Source organism: Rhinopithecus bieti, unplaced genomic scaffold, assembly GCF_001698545.2.
Source record: "Rhinopithecus bieti isolate Rb0 unplaced genomic scaffold, ASM169854v2 scaffold_27306, whole genome shotgun sequence".
Classification (NCBI taxonomy): Eukaryota; Metazoa; Chordata; class Mammalia; order Primates; family Cercopithecidae; genus Rhinopithecus; species Rhinopithecus bieti.
Window position 1 is genome coordinate 965,807 of NW_016812395.1, and position 17,408 is coordinate 983,214.

General features: G+C 40.8%; 1 protein-coding gene across 1 annotated transcript in view; it reads left to right on the top strand.

Annotated features, from left to right (window-relative positions):
* The window catches only part of ARFGEF1 (ARF guanine nucleotide exchange factor 1), a 118,197-nt gene that overhangs the window by 94,680 nt on the left and 6,109 nt on the right, over positions 1-17,408 (top strand). The window contains 6 exon segments of the mRNA XM_017896306.1: positions 1,771-1,900; positions 3,178-3,313; positions 3,394-3,532; positions 4,648-4,720; positions 9,664-9,796; positions 16,383-16,522. Of these exon segments, the coding sequence (XP_017751795.1) occupies positions 1,771-1,900; positions 3,178-3,313; positions 3,394-3,532; positions 4,648-4,720; positions 9,664-9,796; positions 16,383-16,522 (751 nt within the window).

Sequence of the window (17,408 nt, forward strand, 5' to 3'; positions counted from 1 at the left end):
AGATGTGTTACTTCAGGGGAAGTAACACATATGGAACCGTCACTCCTATGATAACAATGACTTCTTCCAGAATACCTACTGAAGGACCTGCCTGAGTCCGTTTTCCAATTAACTTTTTAAAAATGTGTAAGTACAAGGAGTACACTTGCAAATAATGATGAGAGGTGCAGTAAATTAATCATTAACAAAATTGTTTATCATTATATGACTGGCAGTGCAGTAGATTTGTTTATACCAATATCACCATAAACATGTGAGTAAAGTGTTGCCCTACGATCAATGAAAGCTACAACTACAATGTCACAAGACATTGTAAAGGAACTTTACAGCTGTATTATAATCTTAGGGGACCACTGTCTTATGTGCAGTTCATTGTTGACTGAAATGTCCTTATGTGGCACATGACTGTGTTATTTTTCCCTACACCAACGACTTAATATTGCTTAAAAAAAAAAAAAAAAAAAAAAACATTTTCCACATTAAAAATCCTTGGAAACGATTGATCTCTGTGTTTACTTTGGGCCCTGGAAAAAACAGGATTGCCCATATCCACTTACTCCTAGCCATGAGAGGCAGCATCCTGTTACTTGGAGTGGGAGGGCATCGATACAGAGCTCAGCAGATGGAGGATGAGGGAGCCTTGTTCCATTGCAAGGAGGGAACTATGGGTTTAGCATCAGTGATGGAACTCTGACAGGCGTCCCCTGTGGAAGTTTCTTTCCCAGGAGTTTCTTTACTATGGTTTCTCTACCACTGCTAGTATTACATATTAGATATCTTAGGGATCCAATAGACCAGTGTGAATTTACTGTAGTCTGAAGTATTGTAATGTTATTTTACACATTCATTTAACAAAAACTTGTTGAGAACCTACTATGTATGAGCCATCTGCTAGGTTTGGGGATAGCATAACAGCAAATGAGTTCAGCTCTATTCCGGTCCTTATGAGAGCCTTTCAAAGAAAATTTTGTTCTGTTTTACTCTCAAACTTTTGGAAATATAAGCCATTTCTAAATTGGAGGATGCCTGTGTTTTCCCAGAAAAAGCAACAAATAGAGAAAAGATTAAAGTTTCTAATGGTTACATAAAAGTATTATTTCAAGAAACAGGAAGGAATGAAGAAGAAAGTTTTGAGTTTCAGTTTTAACACTTACTCAAAACCTGCTCAATGTGATGCTAAGCAATTTATTCAGCAAATATTTATTGTTTGCCTTCCAGGCAATGAGCACTGCTGTGTGCCTGGGATATAGCAAGAAATGAAGCACAGACCCCTCAGTGGATTTGTTTTGTAAATCCTTTTGTTTGGAGATGTTGCATGAATAAGGCTTCTAGTATTGGGTGAAAATCCCCATAGTTCTTTGAAAAAGATTTTCCAAGATCTAACTTTTGTTTTGTTCTTAGACTTCTGTATATGTATTTTCTTTTTTGGCTGTAGTACCACAAAATTAATATTCACTCAAACAATTATCGTTTTCAATTTGTAATTCCATTTACAGTTTTTAAATGCTGCAATGGTGAGGTAAAAGTAAAGGAAAAGTAAAATAAAAAAGTTTACGGCCAAGACCTTTGGAGATTTTTTTTCCTGAATGATATATCCTAAAGGAACCTGTTGTTCTTACAACTTAAATTTTTTAAAACCCAGTGTCATGTGTTAATTTCAGACTAGTTTTAAGCTTTCTGTTTTTAGTAGCTTTGTGAACTATAAAAGCTATTTTAGGAGGAGTATGCTTTTTTATATTATGTCTTTCTAATTGTGTTTTGTCATTTTAGGGGTTTAACAGTAATGTTTGAAATAATGAAAACATATGGCCACACTTATGAGAAACACTGGTGGCAGGATTTATTTAGAATTGTTTTCAGAATCTTTGACAATATGAAATTGCCAGAACAACAGACAGAGGTAAGAGGATGCACAATTTTCATTTAGCTTAGTCAAATTAAAAGATCCTCAGTATTATCATCAATACATTTTAGTGTTTCAAATTAAGTAAAGAAAAGAATTCCTAGACAATTTTTCTTTAAGGCATGAGAATATAATACTATGTCTTTATAAATAAGAACACTGGCCGGGCACAGTGGCTCGCGCCTGTAATCCCAGCACTTTGGGAGGCCAAGGTGGATGGATTGTCTGAGGTCAGGAGTTTGAGACCAGCCTCGCCAACATGGTGAAACCCCATCTCTACTAAAAATACAAAAATTATCCAGGTGTGGTGGCAGGTGCCTGTAGTCCCAGCTACTTGGGAGGCTGAGGCAGGAGAATCATTTGAACCCGGGAGGTGGAGGTTGCCATGAGCTGAGATTGCGCCACTGCACTCCAGCCTGGGTGACGAACGAAACTCCATCTCCAAAAAAAAAAGAACACTATGAGAGGATAGAACTGAATTAATGAATTGATTTTTTTGTTCTGTTTTGTTTTCAGTGTTTTTCTGACTTTTCCATTTCTTTTCCTCATTTCAACAGTCACAACTATAAAACATCAGTAACTTTCTTTAGTATTATATAGTGACTTCTTTTTTATATTAAGGAATACAAAGTAAATTTTATTTATTTCAACATATTTTACTATGAACCAGTTACAATATACATTTTAGGAAATGTGTCAAGAGAGCTTCATATTTTCCCCTTTTGTTCCATACAGCAGTGTTAAATGCAGACTTCTGCGATTATTTTTTATGGGTTTGAAAAAAATAAATTACACTTATTTTGTATAGCCCCTTTTTTATGGTGTTTTCAGATAACCATACTTCAGGAAAGTCATTTTTATTTTATACCTATGCTAATCCCATTTAGACAAATTCTTACCTCCTTATTTCCCTTTTCATGTTCTGTCATGGTCTAGAGCAAGGCCGGCTGTTGCTATTCATGCACTTTGAAAAATCATAATACTGATATCAAGATGATGCGGTGATGGTTTTTTAAATAATCAACACAAATAGTGCCAAAAATAGTTAAATTATTGTATGCATAGGTGGTTATGGGATAATGAGGAGCAATAGATACCAGATTTTAAGTTAAGGTGAATATAACGTTCTAGAGGGAATTCAGTGGTCTAAAAGGAACACTGACAGCCTTACATTTTAAATATGAAAACATGTTTATATATATATATATGTATATTTTTTAAAATCATAGTAGTTGATTAATGGCATGATGTTCACTAACGACTTTTTTCCCCAGAAAGCTGAATGGATGACAACAACTTGCAATCATGCACTTTATGCAATCTGTGATGTATTCACTCAGTATTTAGAAGTACTCAGTGATGTACTTTTGGATGATATCTTTGCTCAGCTCTACTGGTGTGTGCAGCAAGGTAGGTCTGTCAGATATGTGACACAAAGTGTCAAATGTGACCCTGGTAATATATAAATGAATTGCTCTTTTCTTTCCTAGACAATGAGCAGTTAGCACGATCTGGTACAAACTGTTTAGAGAATGTTGTTATTCTGAATGGTGAAAAATTTACCCTGGAAATCTGGGATAAAACTTGCAACTGCACACTGGATATCTTCAAAACCACAATCCCACATGCGTAAGAAGATTTTATACAACTTTACATTTATATTTGTATATTGAATGAGTTGGAGAGTGACTAATGATTAAAAGTTTGATAGTGACTACTGATTTCTCATAACAGAAATCCTTTTAAGCTTGTCTTACTCTTATATAGAATTAGATTTATTACAAACCAGACTGCTATAAACTATAACAAATACATGAATTAAACTATTTGTAAACCAAAACCTTTAGTCTGGTTATCCAAAATTTGGGACATAGTAAAGTGATTCCGCTGACTTTTATGAGATTTTATTTATTCAGATCAAACCAAGCAGTGGTTTTGAATTGGGAAAAAAAAATCTCAGCCTGTTTCTGTTACTGATCTTTTAATAATCTAAGGAAAATGTATTTATACATATTTCATATTTTATAACAGCTTGTCATTTTTCTCTAAGGGATGAGTGTGAAATGGAATTATAGTGAGGTAGGTTGTTTTTTTTGTTTTTTTTTTTTTTTGAGATGGAGTTTCATTCTTGTTTCCCAGACTGGGGTGCAATGGCATGATCTCAGCTCACCACAACCTCCACCTCTTGGGTTCAAGCGATTCTCCTGCCTCAGTCTCCCAAGTAGCTGGGATTACAGGCATACACCACCATGCCCAGCTAATTTTGTATTTTTAGTAGAGATGGGGTTTCTCCACGTTGGTCAAGTGGTCTCGAACTCCCAACTTCAGGTGATCTGCCCACCTCGGCCTCCCAGAGTGCTGGGATTACAGGCGTCAGCCACCACACCTGGCCAATTTTATGAATTTTTTTTTTTGAGAAGTCTCTTACTTGGAAAATATTTGATATTAATACTTAGGGAAAGGAGGTTTAAAATCTTTAAAACTTATCAGAAAGTGTTTTTTTAATGCAAAACTGGTGACTATATTACCCTTTTAATTATATTAAACGCCACTTAATTTTTTTCTAAAAGTACATGTTTAAACATTTTACTAGATGTTTTTTAGGAAATTGCTCTTAGCAGTAGTCAAAGATGGACTGTGTAGTTGGTATGTTCTTGTTACTTTCTTGGGCCCATTTCAAAATATGCTGCATGTGGCATGTGGCACAGCCCCCTAGAGATTGATGTGGTTTTGGTATCTTAAAGGCTCTTGACCTGGCGGCCCACTTCTGGAGAAACTGCCCCCCGACCTCCATCTCCTGTAAGTGAAAGGCCATTGGTAAGTTTTAATCAGTAAAGTATATTGAAATTAGTTATTTGTGATGAGTAATTTTATTATGGGTCAAAGTCTTACATGTAAGTGTCTTAATCCATTCCTGCTATTTAAAAAAATCTGAAACTAGATTACTTATAAATAGGAATTTATTTTTTCACAATTACGAAGGTTGGGAATTGTACGATCAGGTGTCTGGTGAGAGCTGCTCTCTGCTTCCAAGATGGCACCTCATTGCTGCATTCTCACATGGTGGAAGAAGGAGGGACAGAAAGGGGCCTAGATAGTTCCCTCCAGCCCTTTTTTAAGGCATTAATTCTCATGGCCTACTCCCCTTCTAAAATCTCTACCTCTTGATACTGTTGCATTGGGGATTCAGTTTCATTATGAATTTAGGAGGGAACACAAACATTCATATCAATGCGATGCATTCGACTCTTTTAAGAAGATGGTATAAATTTGCTGTCCAGAATTGTGAGGTTAGTTCTGTGGTCAGTTTCACAGACAATTAATATGTGTCTCTGTTACGTGCCGTGAAGGGAGTATTTTAAATTATTTTTAAATATAGGACATCGAGTAAAATGATTTTTTAAGGGTTGTGAGAGAAAGATACCAGATTACGTAGCTATCTCCATGCAAAGCTGAAGATATTGTTGGATAGTATTTAAACTTTATTTTTATAGAATTTCACCTTATAGAAAAGTAACACAAAACAGTACAAAGAATTCTAATATTCACTTCACCCAGTGTATTGGTTTCTTAGGTCTGCCTTAAAAAATTACCAAAACTTGGTGGCTTAAAAACTATGGAAACCTACTGTCTCATGGTTCTAAAGACCACAAGTCCTAAATCAAAGAGTTACCAGGGCCACATTCCCTCCAAAGGCTCTAAGGGAAAATCCTTACTAGCTTCTTCCAGCTTCTGACAACCTTTGGCATTATTTGGCTTGTTCACATATCACTCCAGTCTCTGCAACCATCTATCCATACTTTTCCTCACTGTGTGTGAGTTAAATCTCTCCCTCTCCTTTTTGTTTTATGAAGACGTTAGTCATTGGATTTAGGGTTTACCTGAAATCCAGGATGATCTCATCTCAAGATCCTTAATTACATCTGAAAAGACCTTATTTCCAAGTAAGGTAACATTTGCAGGTATCAGGGGTCAGGACTTGGACATACCTTTTAGGGGCCAATATTCATCCCACTGTGGTCTACCCACTGACACCTAAAAATTCATGTCCATCCCATCGGCAAAAGATGGTCACCCCATTCTAAGGTCCCCAAAAGTCTAAACTCATTACAGCATCAATACTATGTCCAAAATCCCATATAAATACCATCAGAAGTCCCTAATGTGATCATCTCAGACATCTACATTAAGGATGGATGGCACTACATTAAGGATGGATCATGAGTATGATCTATTCTGGGGCAGAATTCATCTCCATCTGTGGACCTGTGAACCTAGAAAATAGGTAAGTAACTTTAAAATACAGTAGTGGGTCAAGCATAAGATGGACATTCTCATTGCAAAAAGGAGAAATTGGAAGGAACAAAGGATCACCAGTCCTAAGCAAGGTTGAAACTTAGCAGGGACAATTCTGTTGAGTTTTAAAGCCTGAGAATAATGTTGTGTGGCTTAATACTCTGCCTTCTGGGGCCATGGCTTGCTTCTTTGGGCCTGAGCCCTACACTATCGGTTGTTCTTCTTTTTCTTAAAGGTTAGCACGTTTGCAGCGCTGTTGACCCATTTTCTGCCTGTAGAATCCTAGAAGTCAGCCTCCCTTCCTTTTATTGTTTCTGTCCCTTTCATTCTAGGCTGGCCATATGTCTGCTGGTATATCATTCTCAAAATCCTTGTGGGTCTTCTGTATGTGTTAAGAGAAACCATGCCATTAAACAAGAGGGTGATCCATACATCTTTCTGGATAGTCCTGTTATGTTCCTGGCTTCTGCTGAGATGGTTGATTGGATCCACTAGATATATACCTAATCTCTTTGGCAAAAAGTCATCCAGCTATTATAGCCTTGGCCTTCTCCAAAGCATGCTTTCCTAACAATTCATTTCCTAATTGTAGCATCCTTTTCCATGTGGATAGGCCAAGATCCTCTTGAATCATCAAGTGGGAGTTTCTTTTTGCTTAACAGTTCTTTCATCAATATATCTTGTTCTTGCATTGTACTATAAACAGCAAGGATAAACCAGGCCACCACGCCTTCAACACTTTGCTTGGAAATCTCCACTACATGTCATCACTTAGAATTCTGCTTTACACACAACAATTCAGCCAGGCTTTCTGCCACTTTACAACAAGGATCACCTTTCTATTAGTATCTAATCCCATGTTCTTGATTTCCTTCTAAGACCTCACCAGAAGCACCTTTTAACATTCATATTTGTACCAATAATCTGTTTGATGGCCATACATGTCTTCTCTAAGATGGTAGAAGCTCTCTCTCATACATTGCACTTCCTTGTGGATCCTCACCAGAACCACATTTGACATCCATATTTCTACCAACAGTCTCTTCAGGGCAATCTAGGTGTTTTCTATCATGTGTCTCAGAATTCTTCCAGCTTCTACCATTGCCCAGTTCCAAAGCCACTTCCACATTTTTAGGTGTTTGTTACAGCCACATTCCATTTCATAGTATCAAAATCTTTATCAGGGCCAGAGAAACAAAACCAACAGTAGAGATATGTGTAGATAGATGTAAGGAACTGGCTTATGTGATTGTGGAGACTGGCAGGTTTGAAATTTTGTAGGACAGGCAGGCAGACTGGAAAGCCTTGAGCTGGTGCTGAAGCTGCAGTTCACAGGCGGGATTTCTTCCCCAGGAAAACCTGTTTTGCTCAGTTCTGAAGGCCTTCAACTTATTGGATAAGGACCATCTAGATTATTGAAGATAATATCCTTAAAGTGAACTGACTATAGATGTTAACCACATCTACAAAATACCTTCAGCTCAACACCTGGAATAGTGTTTAATTGAATTAATTGTTACTCATTTGACTTAAGTATCTGGCTTAAGTACATAGGATATTGGTATTGTGTCCTAGCCAAATTGACACAAAAGTAATCATTACACCAAGTTTCTCCAAATGTTATTTTACATTTGTTTTTACCAACCCCTGCTTTCCTCCTTCTTTTTATCTTGCTACCCCACCTCCCACACCCACACAATTTTCTGAATTATTTGAAAGTGATTTGTAAATATAATGCCTACTTATCTCTAACAATCAAAAAATTATCCTTGAAACAATAATCTACAGGTCTTTTCAAATTGGTACTGTTCTCCCAATAATACTTTTGAATTTTAAAGCCAGGAGGCTGTAAAGTAACAAACTAATGCCCACTGACCAGATTTGTTCCTCACAACTTTTAACTTTCTTAACAAATTGTCAACAGTTAAAACAGATTTCACAGAAAAGTATCATTCTGAATTGCCCTTGAGAGCTGTGCGTCTGTGCGAGGCCCGCGTTGCTCCATGACTCTGTTGTGCTGATGTCCGATCAGCACAGGCCCCATTATTACTTAGGGCGTCCCAAAAATTCTCCTCATTTACATTGGTTAGTGAGAAAAATTGAGAAAACAATATACCTAACATCCAAAATTCCTCTAAAACAGAGCAAGGTTTTAAATCCCTAATTTTGTGACCTAGTTTTGTGCAGGTTTAGTTTTCTGGAGAGAACATTTTAGAAATCATCAGACTGTTCAAGAGGGCCAGTGACCAAAATACTTAAAACCAGTGCTTTCATTTATCTTCAGTAAGATAATACATGTTTAATTCTGAGACCTGAGTAATTTCTTCCTTAAAATACAGAAGTCCAAGCTAACGTATTGTTCTGATTATTACTATTTCTGGTAACACAGGCCCGTCTTCCTTTCACACAGCAGGTAAGGTTGCTGCAGGCTGGGACTGTTATGTCAGAATAACAAGAGCTAAGCACTCCTCCTGAAACCAGGTTCTCTCATCTCTTGAGTATGCTGTACCTTTATAATGAAAGAAAGCTCGAGGAGTGGTAGGGTCAGCTGCCATTTATTGCCCAACACTGTGCTGCTAGTGTTTTGGATTTATTATCTCTAGTTCTTAACAACCTGCAAGGAAAGTATGTCATTTCTTTTTAGATTAGAAAACCTCACCTCAGGAAATTAGTCATTTTTCCAAGGTTACACTCTTACTAATACTGGAACCTGTGGCTGGGTGTGGTGGCTCACGCCTGTAATCCCAACACTTTGGGAGGCCGAGGCGGGCAGATCACCTGAGGTTGGGAGTTGGAGACCAGCATGACCAACACGGTGAAACCCCCCCTCTACTAAAAATACAAAAGTAGCTGGGCATGGTGGCGCATACCTATAATCCCAGCTACTGGGGAAGCTGAGGCAGGAGAATCGCTTGAACCCAGGAGGTAGAGGTCGCAGCGATTCTAGATTGCACCATTGCACTCCAGCCTGGGCAACAGGAGCGAAACTCCCATCTCAGAAAAGTAAATAAATATTACTGGAGCCTAATTCTTGTGTAGGTCTGTTGGACTCCAGGGTCCAGTTTCTCTTCATGATACGACGCTCCTAGATAGTCACCTTCACATTGACCTTTCTAGTCCCTGGGTCCATGGGTGACAGAAGATCCTTTTCTAAATTTACCCCTGCAAAAAGTGTCTGTTTAGATTTTATGAACACTTGTGGGTGTTGCTGACCAATTTCTCTACACTTTGAAGTTTTGCATTTATATCTGTTGCTGTTGGATGGTTTAAGACCTGAGCCCAATGAGGGTCAGAAAGTCAACTTTTCTGTATGTACAGGTAATTTTAAATAATTTTCTCATTGTGTTGTAAATGTAATGTAATCATTTTCATAGGGACATACGTTTTTAAAATAGCATTTTAGAAAATATTTTCACACATAAACTTTATTAACCATACTTATAATGATTTTTTTTATTTATTAGGATACAGTATCACAGAAGTCTGTAGATATTCATGATTCTTTTCAACCAAGGTCTGTGGATAACAGACCGCAAGCACCACTGGTTTCTGCCTCTGCTGTTAATGAAGAAGTCAGCAAAATTAAATCTACAGCAAGTGAGTTCTTTCTCTAAATAAAAATAAATTTGTGTTTTATGTAGGAAAGGGTTAACATTTTTGGTTTTTTATCGTTAACAAGCATATACTATAATTGATTGTGTCATCACTTTGTTTTTAATTTTTTTTTTTGAGACGGAGTCTCACTCTGTCGCCCAGTCTGGAGTGCAGTGGCGCCATCACAGCTCACTACAAGCTCCGCCTCCCAGGTTTAAGCGATTCTTCTGCCTCAGCCTCCTGAGTAGCTGGGACCACAGGCACGTACCACCACGCCTGGCTAATTTTTTGTATTTTTAGTAGAGACGAGGTTTCACCATATTGGCCAGGCTGGTCTCGAACTCCTGACCTCGTGATCTGCCCACCTCGGCCTCCCAAAGTGCTGGGATTACAGGTGTGAGCCACTGTGCCCGACCACTTTTTTTTTTTTTTTTTTGAAACAGAGTCTCACCCTGTCGCCCAAGCTGGAGTGCAGTGGTGCTCACTGCAACCTCTGCCTCCCAGTTTCAAACAATTCTCCCGCCTCAGCCTCCCGAGTAGCTGGGATTACAGGTGCCCACCATCACCCCCAGCTAATTTTTGTAGTTTTAGTAGAGACGGGGTTTCACCATGTTGGCAAGGCTGGTCTCGAACTCCTGACCTCGTGATCTGCCCGCCTCAGCCTCCCAAAGTGCTGGGATTACAGGCGGGAGCCACCACGCCTGGCCGTGTCATCACTCCACTCCTTTACTGTGCTTACCCTAATTTGGACATCCTCTGATAGATAGATGCCCTCTGGCAGAAGGTCAAGAACTCTGCTGATACCTGAAATGTCCGCTTTTTCCACCAACGAGCACCTGAGTCTTCTCTCTCCACCGCCTTCTGCATGCCAGCCAACTTCATGTTCTGTCTGTAGAAGTAGGGCCTTCCTCTACCCATCTGCAAGGGGAAGTAGTGAGGGACTGTTGCTTTCTAAGCAGAACCCAACTTGTTTTCGTTGTTGTTGTTGTTGTTGTTGTTTTCCAGACAGAGTCTTACTCTGTCACCCACGCTGGAGTGTGATCTCGGTTCACTGCAACCTCAGCCTCCTAGGCTCAAGCGAGCCTCTTGAGTAACTGGGACTACAGGCACGCCTCATCATGCCCAGCTTATTTTTTATATTTTTTGTAGGGACAAGGTTTTGCCATGTTGCCCAGGCTGGTCTTGAACTCCTGAGCTCAGGCCATCTGCCTGCCTCAGCTTCCCAACATGCTGGGATTACAGGCTTGTGCCACAGCATCTGGCCAGTAGCACCCTACTTTGTTGTTGTTGTTGTTGTTGTTTTGAGACAGAGTCTCGCTCTGTCACCCAGGCTGTAGTGTAGTGCTGCAATCTTGGCTCACTGCAAGCTCCACCTCCCGGGTTCATGCCATTCTCCTACCTCAGCCTCCCGAGTAGCTGGGACTACAGGTGCCCGCCACCATGCCCGACTAATTTTTTATTTTTTGGTAGAGACAGGGTTTCACGATGTTAGCCAGGATGGTCTCGACCTCCTGACCTCGCAATCCACCTGCCTTGGCCTCCCAAAGTGCTGGGATTACAGGCATGAACCACCGTTCCCGGCAGGAGCACCCTACTTTTTAAGGAGCAACCCTTTTCTCCACAATGCTCCCTAACCTTAGTCGGCCTGTGCCAACTTCCCTCACTGCTGCCCACACCCCTGTCTCCATACACGGATCCCCAGGTCACCTGTATTCCTACCCTCACCTTTTCACAAAAAAGAGGAACCCTTTACTTTTTTACTGGATTGATTCAGTTTCATTTGCTGAAGGAAAATTATAACACCTAGAAAAGACCACAGCCTCCTTAGAGGAGAACAGGACAGCTTTGAGAACTTTTTAAAACCTGAGGTGAAATTTATATAACAGAAATAACAATATACAAGTGAATAATTTAGTGGTATTTAGTACATTCACAGCCACCACCTCTATCTAGATCCAAAGCATTTTCATCACTCCTAAAGGGAGCCCCCCTGCCCCGTAACTGTTACACAACCACTCCCTCTTCTCCCCTTCCCCAGCCCCTGGCAGCCACTAATTACCTATGTTTGTGAATTGCCTATTCTGCATATTTCATATAAATGGAATCATACAAAATATAACCTTTTGTGTCTGTCTTCTCTCACAATGTTTTCAAGACTCATCATGTTGTAGCATGAATCAATAATTCATTCCTTTTTATTAAGTAATAGTCCACCGAATGTATAGACCACATTTTGTTTATCCATTTGTCTGATGATGGATGTTTGTATTTGTTTCACCTGCAGTTGTCGTGAATAGTGCTGCTGCAAACTGTTGTGTACAAATATCATTTGAATACCTGTTTTCAGTTCTTTTGCATTATCTACCTAGGAGTGGAATTGCTAGCTCGTAGGGTAATTCTATGTTTAATTTCTTGAGGAACCACCAAGTAATTTTCTATAGCCAGTGGCTGCACCATTTTACATTCCCTCCAGCCATTCCAGTTTTTCCACATCTTTGCCAGTGCCTTTTTTGTTGTTGTTAAATGATAACCATTCTAGTGGGTGAGAAGCTGTACCTCATTGTGGTTTTGATTGGCATTTCCGTAATGATTAGTGATGTTAAGCATCTTTTCATATGCTTGTTGGCCATTTGTATATCTTATTTGGAGAAATTTGTATTCGTGTCCTTTGCCTGTTTTTAAATTTTGATGAAGTCCAATTTTTGTTTTCTTTTGTTAGTCATGCCTTTGGTATCATTGTCAAAATCCAAGGTCATCAGCATTTCCCCCAATGTTGTCTTCTATGAAGTTTTGGTTTTTTTTTTTGAGACAGAGTCTCACTCTGTCACTCAGGCTGGAGTGCAGTGGTGCGATCTGGGCTCACTGCAACTTCCACCTCCTGAGTTCAAGCTTTTCTCCTGCCTCAGCCTCCTGAGTGGCTGGGATTACAGGCACGGGCCACCACACCTGGCTAATTTTTGGATTTTTAGTAGAGATGGGGTTTTGCCATGTTGGCCAGGCTGGTCTCGAACTCTGGAACTCAAGTGACCCACCTGCCCAGCCTCCCAAAGTGCTGGGATTAGAGGCGTGAGCCACTGTGCCTGGTCTATGAAGTTTTATTCTTTAGGTCTTTGTTTTAGGTCATTGATCCATTTTGATTTAATTTTATTCAGGGAATTTTTTAATCCTAGGTGCTTACAGTTCTTGAGAGAAGACAGGCTTTATTATCATATCCTATTTGAAAGGAACTTCTACAGTCACTGTATTTTGCTCATTTCTTAAAGGGTAAACAGGTGGTAGTGAGTGGCCCAGTTTCATTTTTCATTCCTGTTCCCCAAAGAACAGAGTGGTTCATGTAGGAGTCCTTTGCAGCTTCAGTCTGCACCAAGAAAGGCCAAGAGGAAAGAATAGTAAGTGGCTTTTCTCGCTCTCAGCCTCAAGACTGAATTTAAACACACTTAACTTTGTGAGGGCAGGACTTGGTCTTGTGCACTTGGCTACTCTGGGACTATCCTTTTTCCTGGGGCAAGGGTTCTGCTTTCCTGCCTCTGTGAACCGTGGGGTCAGACTGCATCCTTAGGCCAGACATTCCACTCTCGCTCCCCTGGAAGACTTTTAGGCAAGGTTCATCCTGTAACTGTTGACTCAGAACAGTTAGAGCTGGAGGAAGAACAAGCGGCCACCCTGCTCCCATGAGCCCTTTTCCTTGGTGGATAGGCTGTGGTTCCCCTGTTTGATGGGGGGGCCCCTGCATCTGACTCTCCAACTCAGTGAAAAGAATCACAGCACAGACCAGCCTCATTCTTTCTGCACCACTGCTCTGTCGAGTTGATTCAGTACCTGCAGTCCCACATAGTTAAAATCTGCTTAGCTTTGCTCTCTGTTGTGTGGACAATGAAATGGCTGAGTAATACAACCCTGGCAGTGTCAGGCCTTGTCAGGACTAAAATTTGTCCAAATAGATACTGTCATCAAGTGTGCTCCTGGTCCTTGCTAGTGAGACTATAGTTAGGATCCTTGTCTAGGTCTCAAAGGGCACGAGAAACTATGAAGAGGCTTGGCATTGCTGTTCTGAGTACAGCCTCATCTGCCAAATTCTTGGGGTCACTAGAACTGTTTGGGTCCCTGCTGGAAGCTCTTAGTACCCCTGAGCAACTCACGTTGGAGCTGATGAAAATAGGTCTCCTAAGACCTCCATCTACCCCTAAGTCCTTCTGGAGTCCAGGTCCTACTAGGAGTCTCTTGCCCCCTGGGACTGAGATATTTTTCTCACTTGAATGAGAGAGTGAATGGATGACTGCCCATGCTGCTGTCACTGTAATAAAGGACTAAGAAGACAAGATTTAAGAGGAAGAGATAACCGTAGGACTTACAGGTTTCTTTTTGTTTTTTTAACTTGTGATCTAGTACTAAGAACTAAACGTTAAATAGAACAGCATTTATGAACAGTATCTGGAAAGGAGCCTTCATTAATGATCTCAATAAGAATAAATTTAAGTAAGTTATTTTTCTACCCCTCAAAATCCCTAAAACATGAATTTGTCTTCCACACATTAGTGCCAAAAAAGGGAATTTATAGTAAAATGTTTTTCATACTAGAAAGAAACAGGGATTGTAAGTCACCCAGCATTGGAGCCATTGCCCCAGGACTGCCTAGCAGGCAACTCCCTTTGGGCAGTTGTCTGCCTCCTGGAAAGCTTCCTGCCAAAGCTGCCCCTGAGAATCTGGGATGGAGGTGTGGCCGTGTGGTCTGGGTCCCCTGGGCCGTGTGGCAGCAGCATCTCGGGAGTTGAGTCCTCTTTTCTAACCTTGTGCTGCTGCATTGGATTAGCTACTTAGCTGGCATGGTCAGACAAGGGGAGCACTCCCATGAGTGTGTCCACATGGGCCAGCAAACTATCAGAAGCACCCTGCTGAACAAATGTGTTCAGGATAGAGGGATGCGGTTGTGTGTAGCTGATGAAGGGAACATGGGTGGCACTTTTGTTACTTTGCAGTTTGGTTACTTTTGAAGTAATGTGTTCAGCTTAACATTTTTTTTTTTTTTTTTTTTTTTTTCTTAAAGATGAAATCTGGCTCTGTCGCCCAGGCTGGAGTGCAGTGGTGTGATCTCGGCTCACTGCAACCTCTGCCTCCTGGGTTCAAGCAGTTCTTCCTCAGCCTCCCGTGTAGCTGGGATTACAGGTGCACACCACCATGCCCGGCTAATTTTCGTATTTTTAGTACCTGGTCTTGAACTTCTGACCTCAGGCAATCCACCCGCCTTGGCCTCCCAAAGTGCTGGGATTACAGGCATGAGCCATTGCACCTGGCCCCAGCTTAATTTTTTTATAGACTTCTTTGCTGATGGATGTCTTTGAAAATAAGAGGTAATTTGAGTCACAGCTACAAATCTGGATCCAAATAAAACATGTGCTGTGGCCAAACCACAGTATTGCATAGGTTAATCCGGAGTCTTGGCTGCCCTCACTTCCTGTCTCACATTGATCTGTTCTGTTATTTTCTTATGTCTATAGGTTTTCATATAACCTATTTTCTTTTTTTTTTTATTTCAATTAATTTATTTATTTTTGAGACAGAGTCTCTCTCTCTCTCTTGCCCAGGCTGGAGTGTGGTAGTGTGATCTTGATTCACTGCAGCCTCCGCCTCCTGGGTTCCAGCGATTCTCCTGCCTCAGCCTCCAGAGTAGCTGGGATTACGAGCACGCACAGTCATGCCTGGCAAATTTTTTTGTAGCTTTGTAGAGATGGGGTTTCATCATGTTGGCCAGGCTGGTCTTGAACTCCTGACCTCAGGTGATCCAGCTGCCTTGGCTTCCCAGAGTGCTGGAATTACAGGCATGAGCCACCGTGCCCAGCCCCTTTATTCCCTGTTTTCAAAGGTCAGACTTGGGTTTACAGTTGATGTTTCAGTTTTAGGTTTTTATCTATTTGTTACATTTTTGTTAAAAATAACTTGAATTAAAAAAAAATTGTAGTGGGAACATCTTGAATATATTATTATTCTAAATCAGGGGTGTCCAATGTTTTCGCTTCCCTGAACCACACTGGAAGAAGAATTGACTTGGACCACTCATAAAATACACTAACATGTGTGGCCCCAGGGGACCCAGACCACACGGCCACACCTGCATCGCAGATTCTCAGGGGCAGCTTTGGCAGGAAGCTTTCCAGGAGGCAGACAACTGCCCAAAGGGAGCTTTCTACTAGGCAGTCCTGGGGCAATGGCTCCAATGCTGGGCCACTTACAATCCTTGTTTCTTTCTACTATGAAAAATAGTAGTGAGCTAAGAAAAAAAAATCTCATAATGTTTTAAGAAAGTTTATGAATTTGTGTTGGGCTGCATTCAAAGTTGTCCAGGCTGCGGGTTGGACAAGCTTGTTCTAAATTATGTAGGGCACTTTTATTTTAAAAATTACTTTTCTAAGGCTTTTCTAAATATCAGTTAAACTTTTACTGAGTAATGCCTGCGTGCAAAAGCATTATGTCCTTCTCGGTGTGATGTGTGAATACATAGTAATGTTTCCTTAGCACTGTAATGTCATGGAAATTATAAAGAATTCAAAATAATTTTTTGTTTGCATGTGCATTGGGGGGGGTTTCCTCACAGAATTTCCAGAACAAAAATTGTTTGCTGCCCTGTTGATTAAATGTGTTGTGCAGCTGGAACTCATCCAGACTATCGACAACATTGTCTTCTTCCCAGCCACAAGTAAGAAAGAAGATGCGGAAAACTTAGCTGCAGCGCAGGTAAGGAGATAGGAGGACAGCTGCTTTTTTTGTGTAAGTAGGAAGTTAGCTATAGCAGTCTGGGCTGTAGAGTTAGGCTAGAGAATTAATTTGTGGGGCCTTCATCATACAGATATCCTTTTAAACCATGAGACTGGATCCCATCACAAGGTAGTAAGGTTAGCTAGAGCAGGGAGGAGGGTCAGCAACTGAGCACTAGGAACTTTGTCCCCTACAGCTTCTGGAGAGGAGGCAGCTAGCAGAGACTGAGGACAAGAATCCATGAGGCATGGGGAGGCATGGGGAAGCAGGTGTCAGTTGTCTGGGAAGTCAGATGAAGAAAATGTTTTAAGAAGAAGCATGTGATCAGTCACTTGTTAAATGCTCTGGATAGGTCAAGTGATATTACTCCTGAGAATTGCCTTCTAACTATTTGGAGGACTTTGGAACCTTAACAATGTGTTAAATGTTAAATTGAGGACAAAAGCATAATTGTAATGGGAAGAAAGAGCGAAGAGAGAATGTGGACTCAGCCAGTACTCTGTTAAGAAGTTTTGCTGTAAAGGCACAGAGAATTGTGATAGCTGGAGTGTGAGGGGTTCAAGAGGGGTTTGCTATGTTTTGTTCTCCAGATTGGTGATGTGGCAGTGTGTTCACTGCTAAGAGCTTTCCAGTAGGGAGAGAAAAACTGACTGTAGGCAAGGGAGGGGCAATTGCTAGGGCTGTGTTTTTGAGTGAACGGAGATAGTACTTCATACAGAGTGGGAATCACCTGGGGCAGAAGCCCAGATAGTTCCCATGTGGTGGCAGGGGGAGGTCTGGGGGATGGGTTATGGAAGCAGGAAGTCTGGTACATTTCGGGTGGGAGCTTGTGAGAGACCTCCTCTGCCAGCTTCTGGTTTCTCAC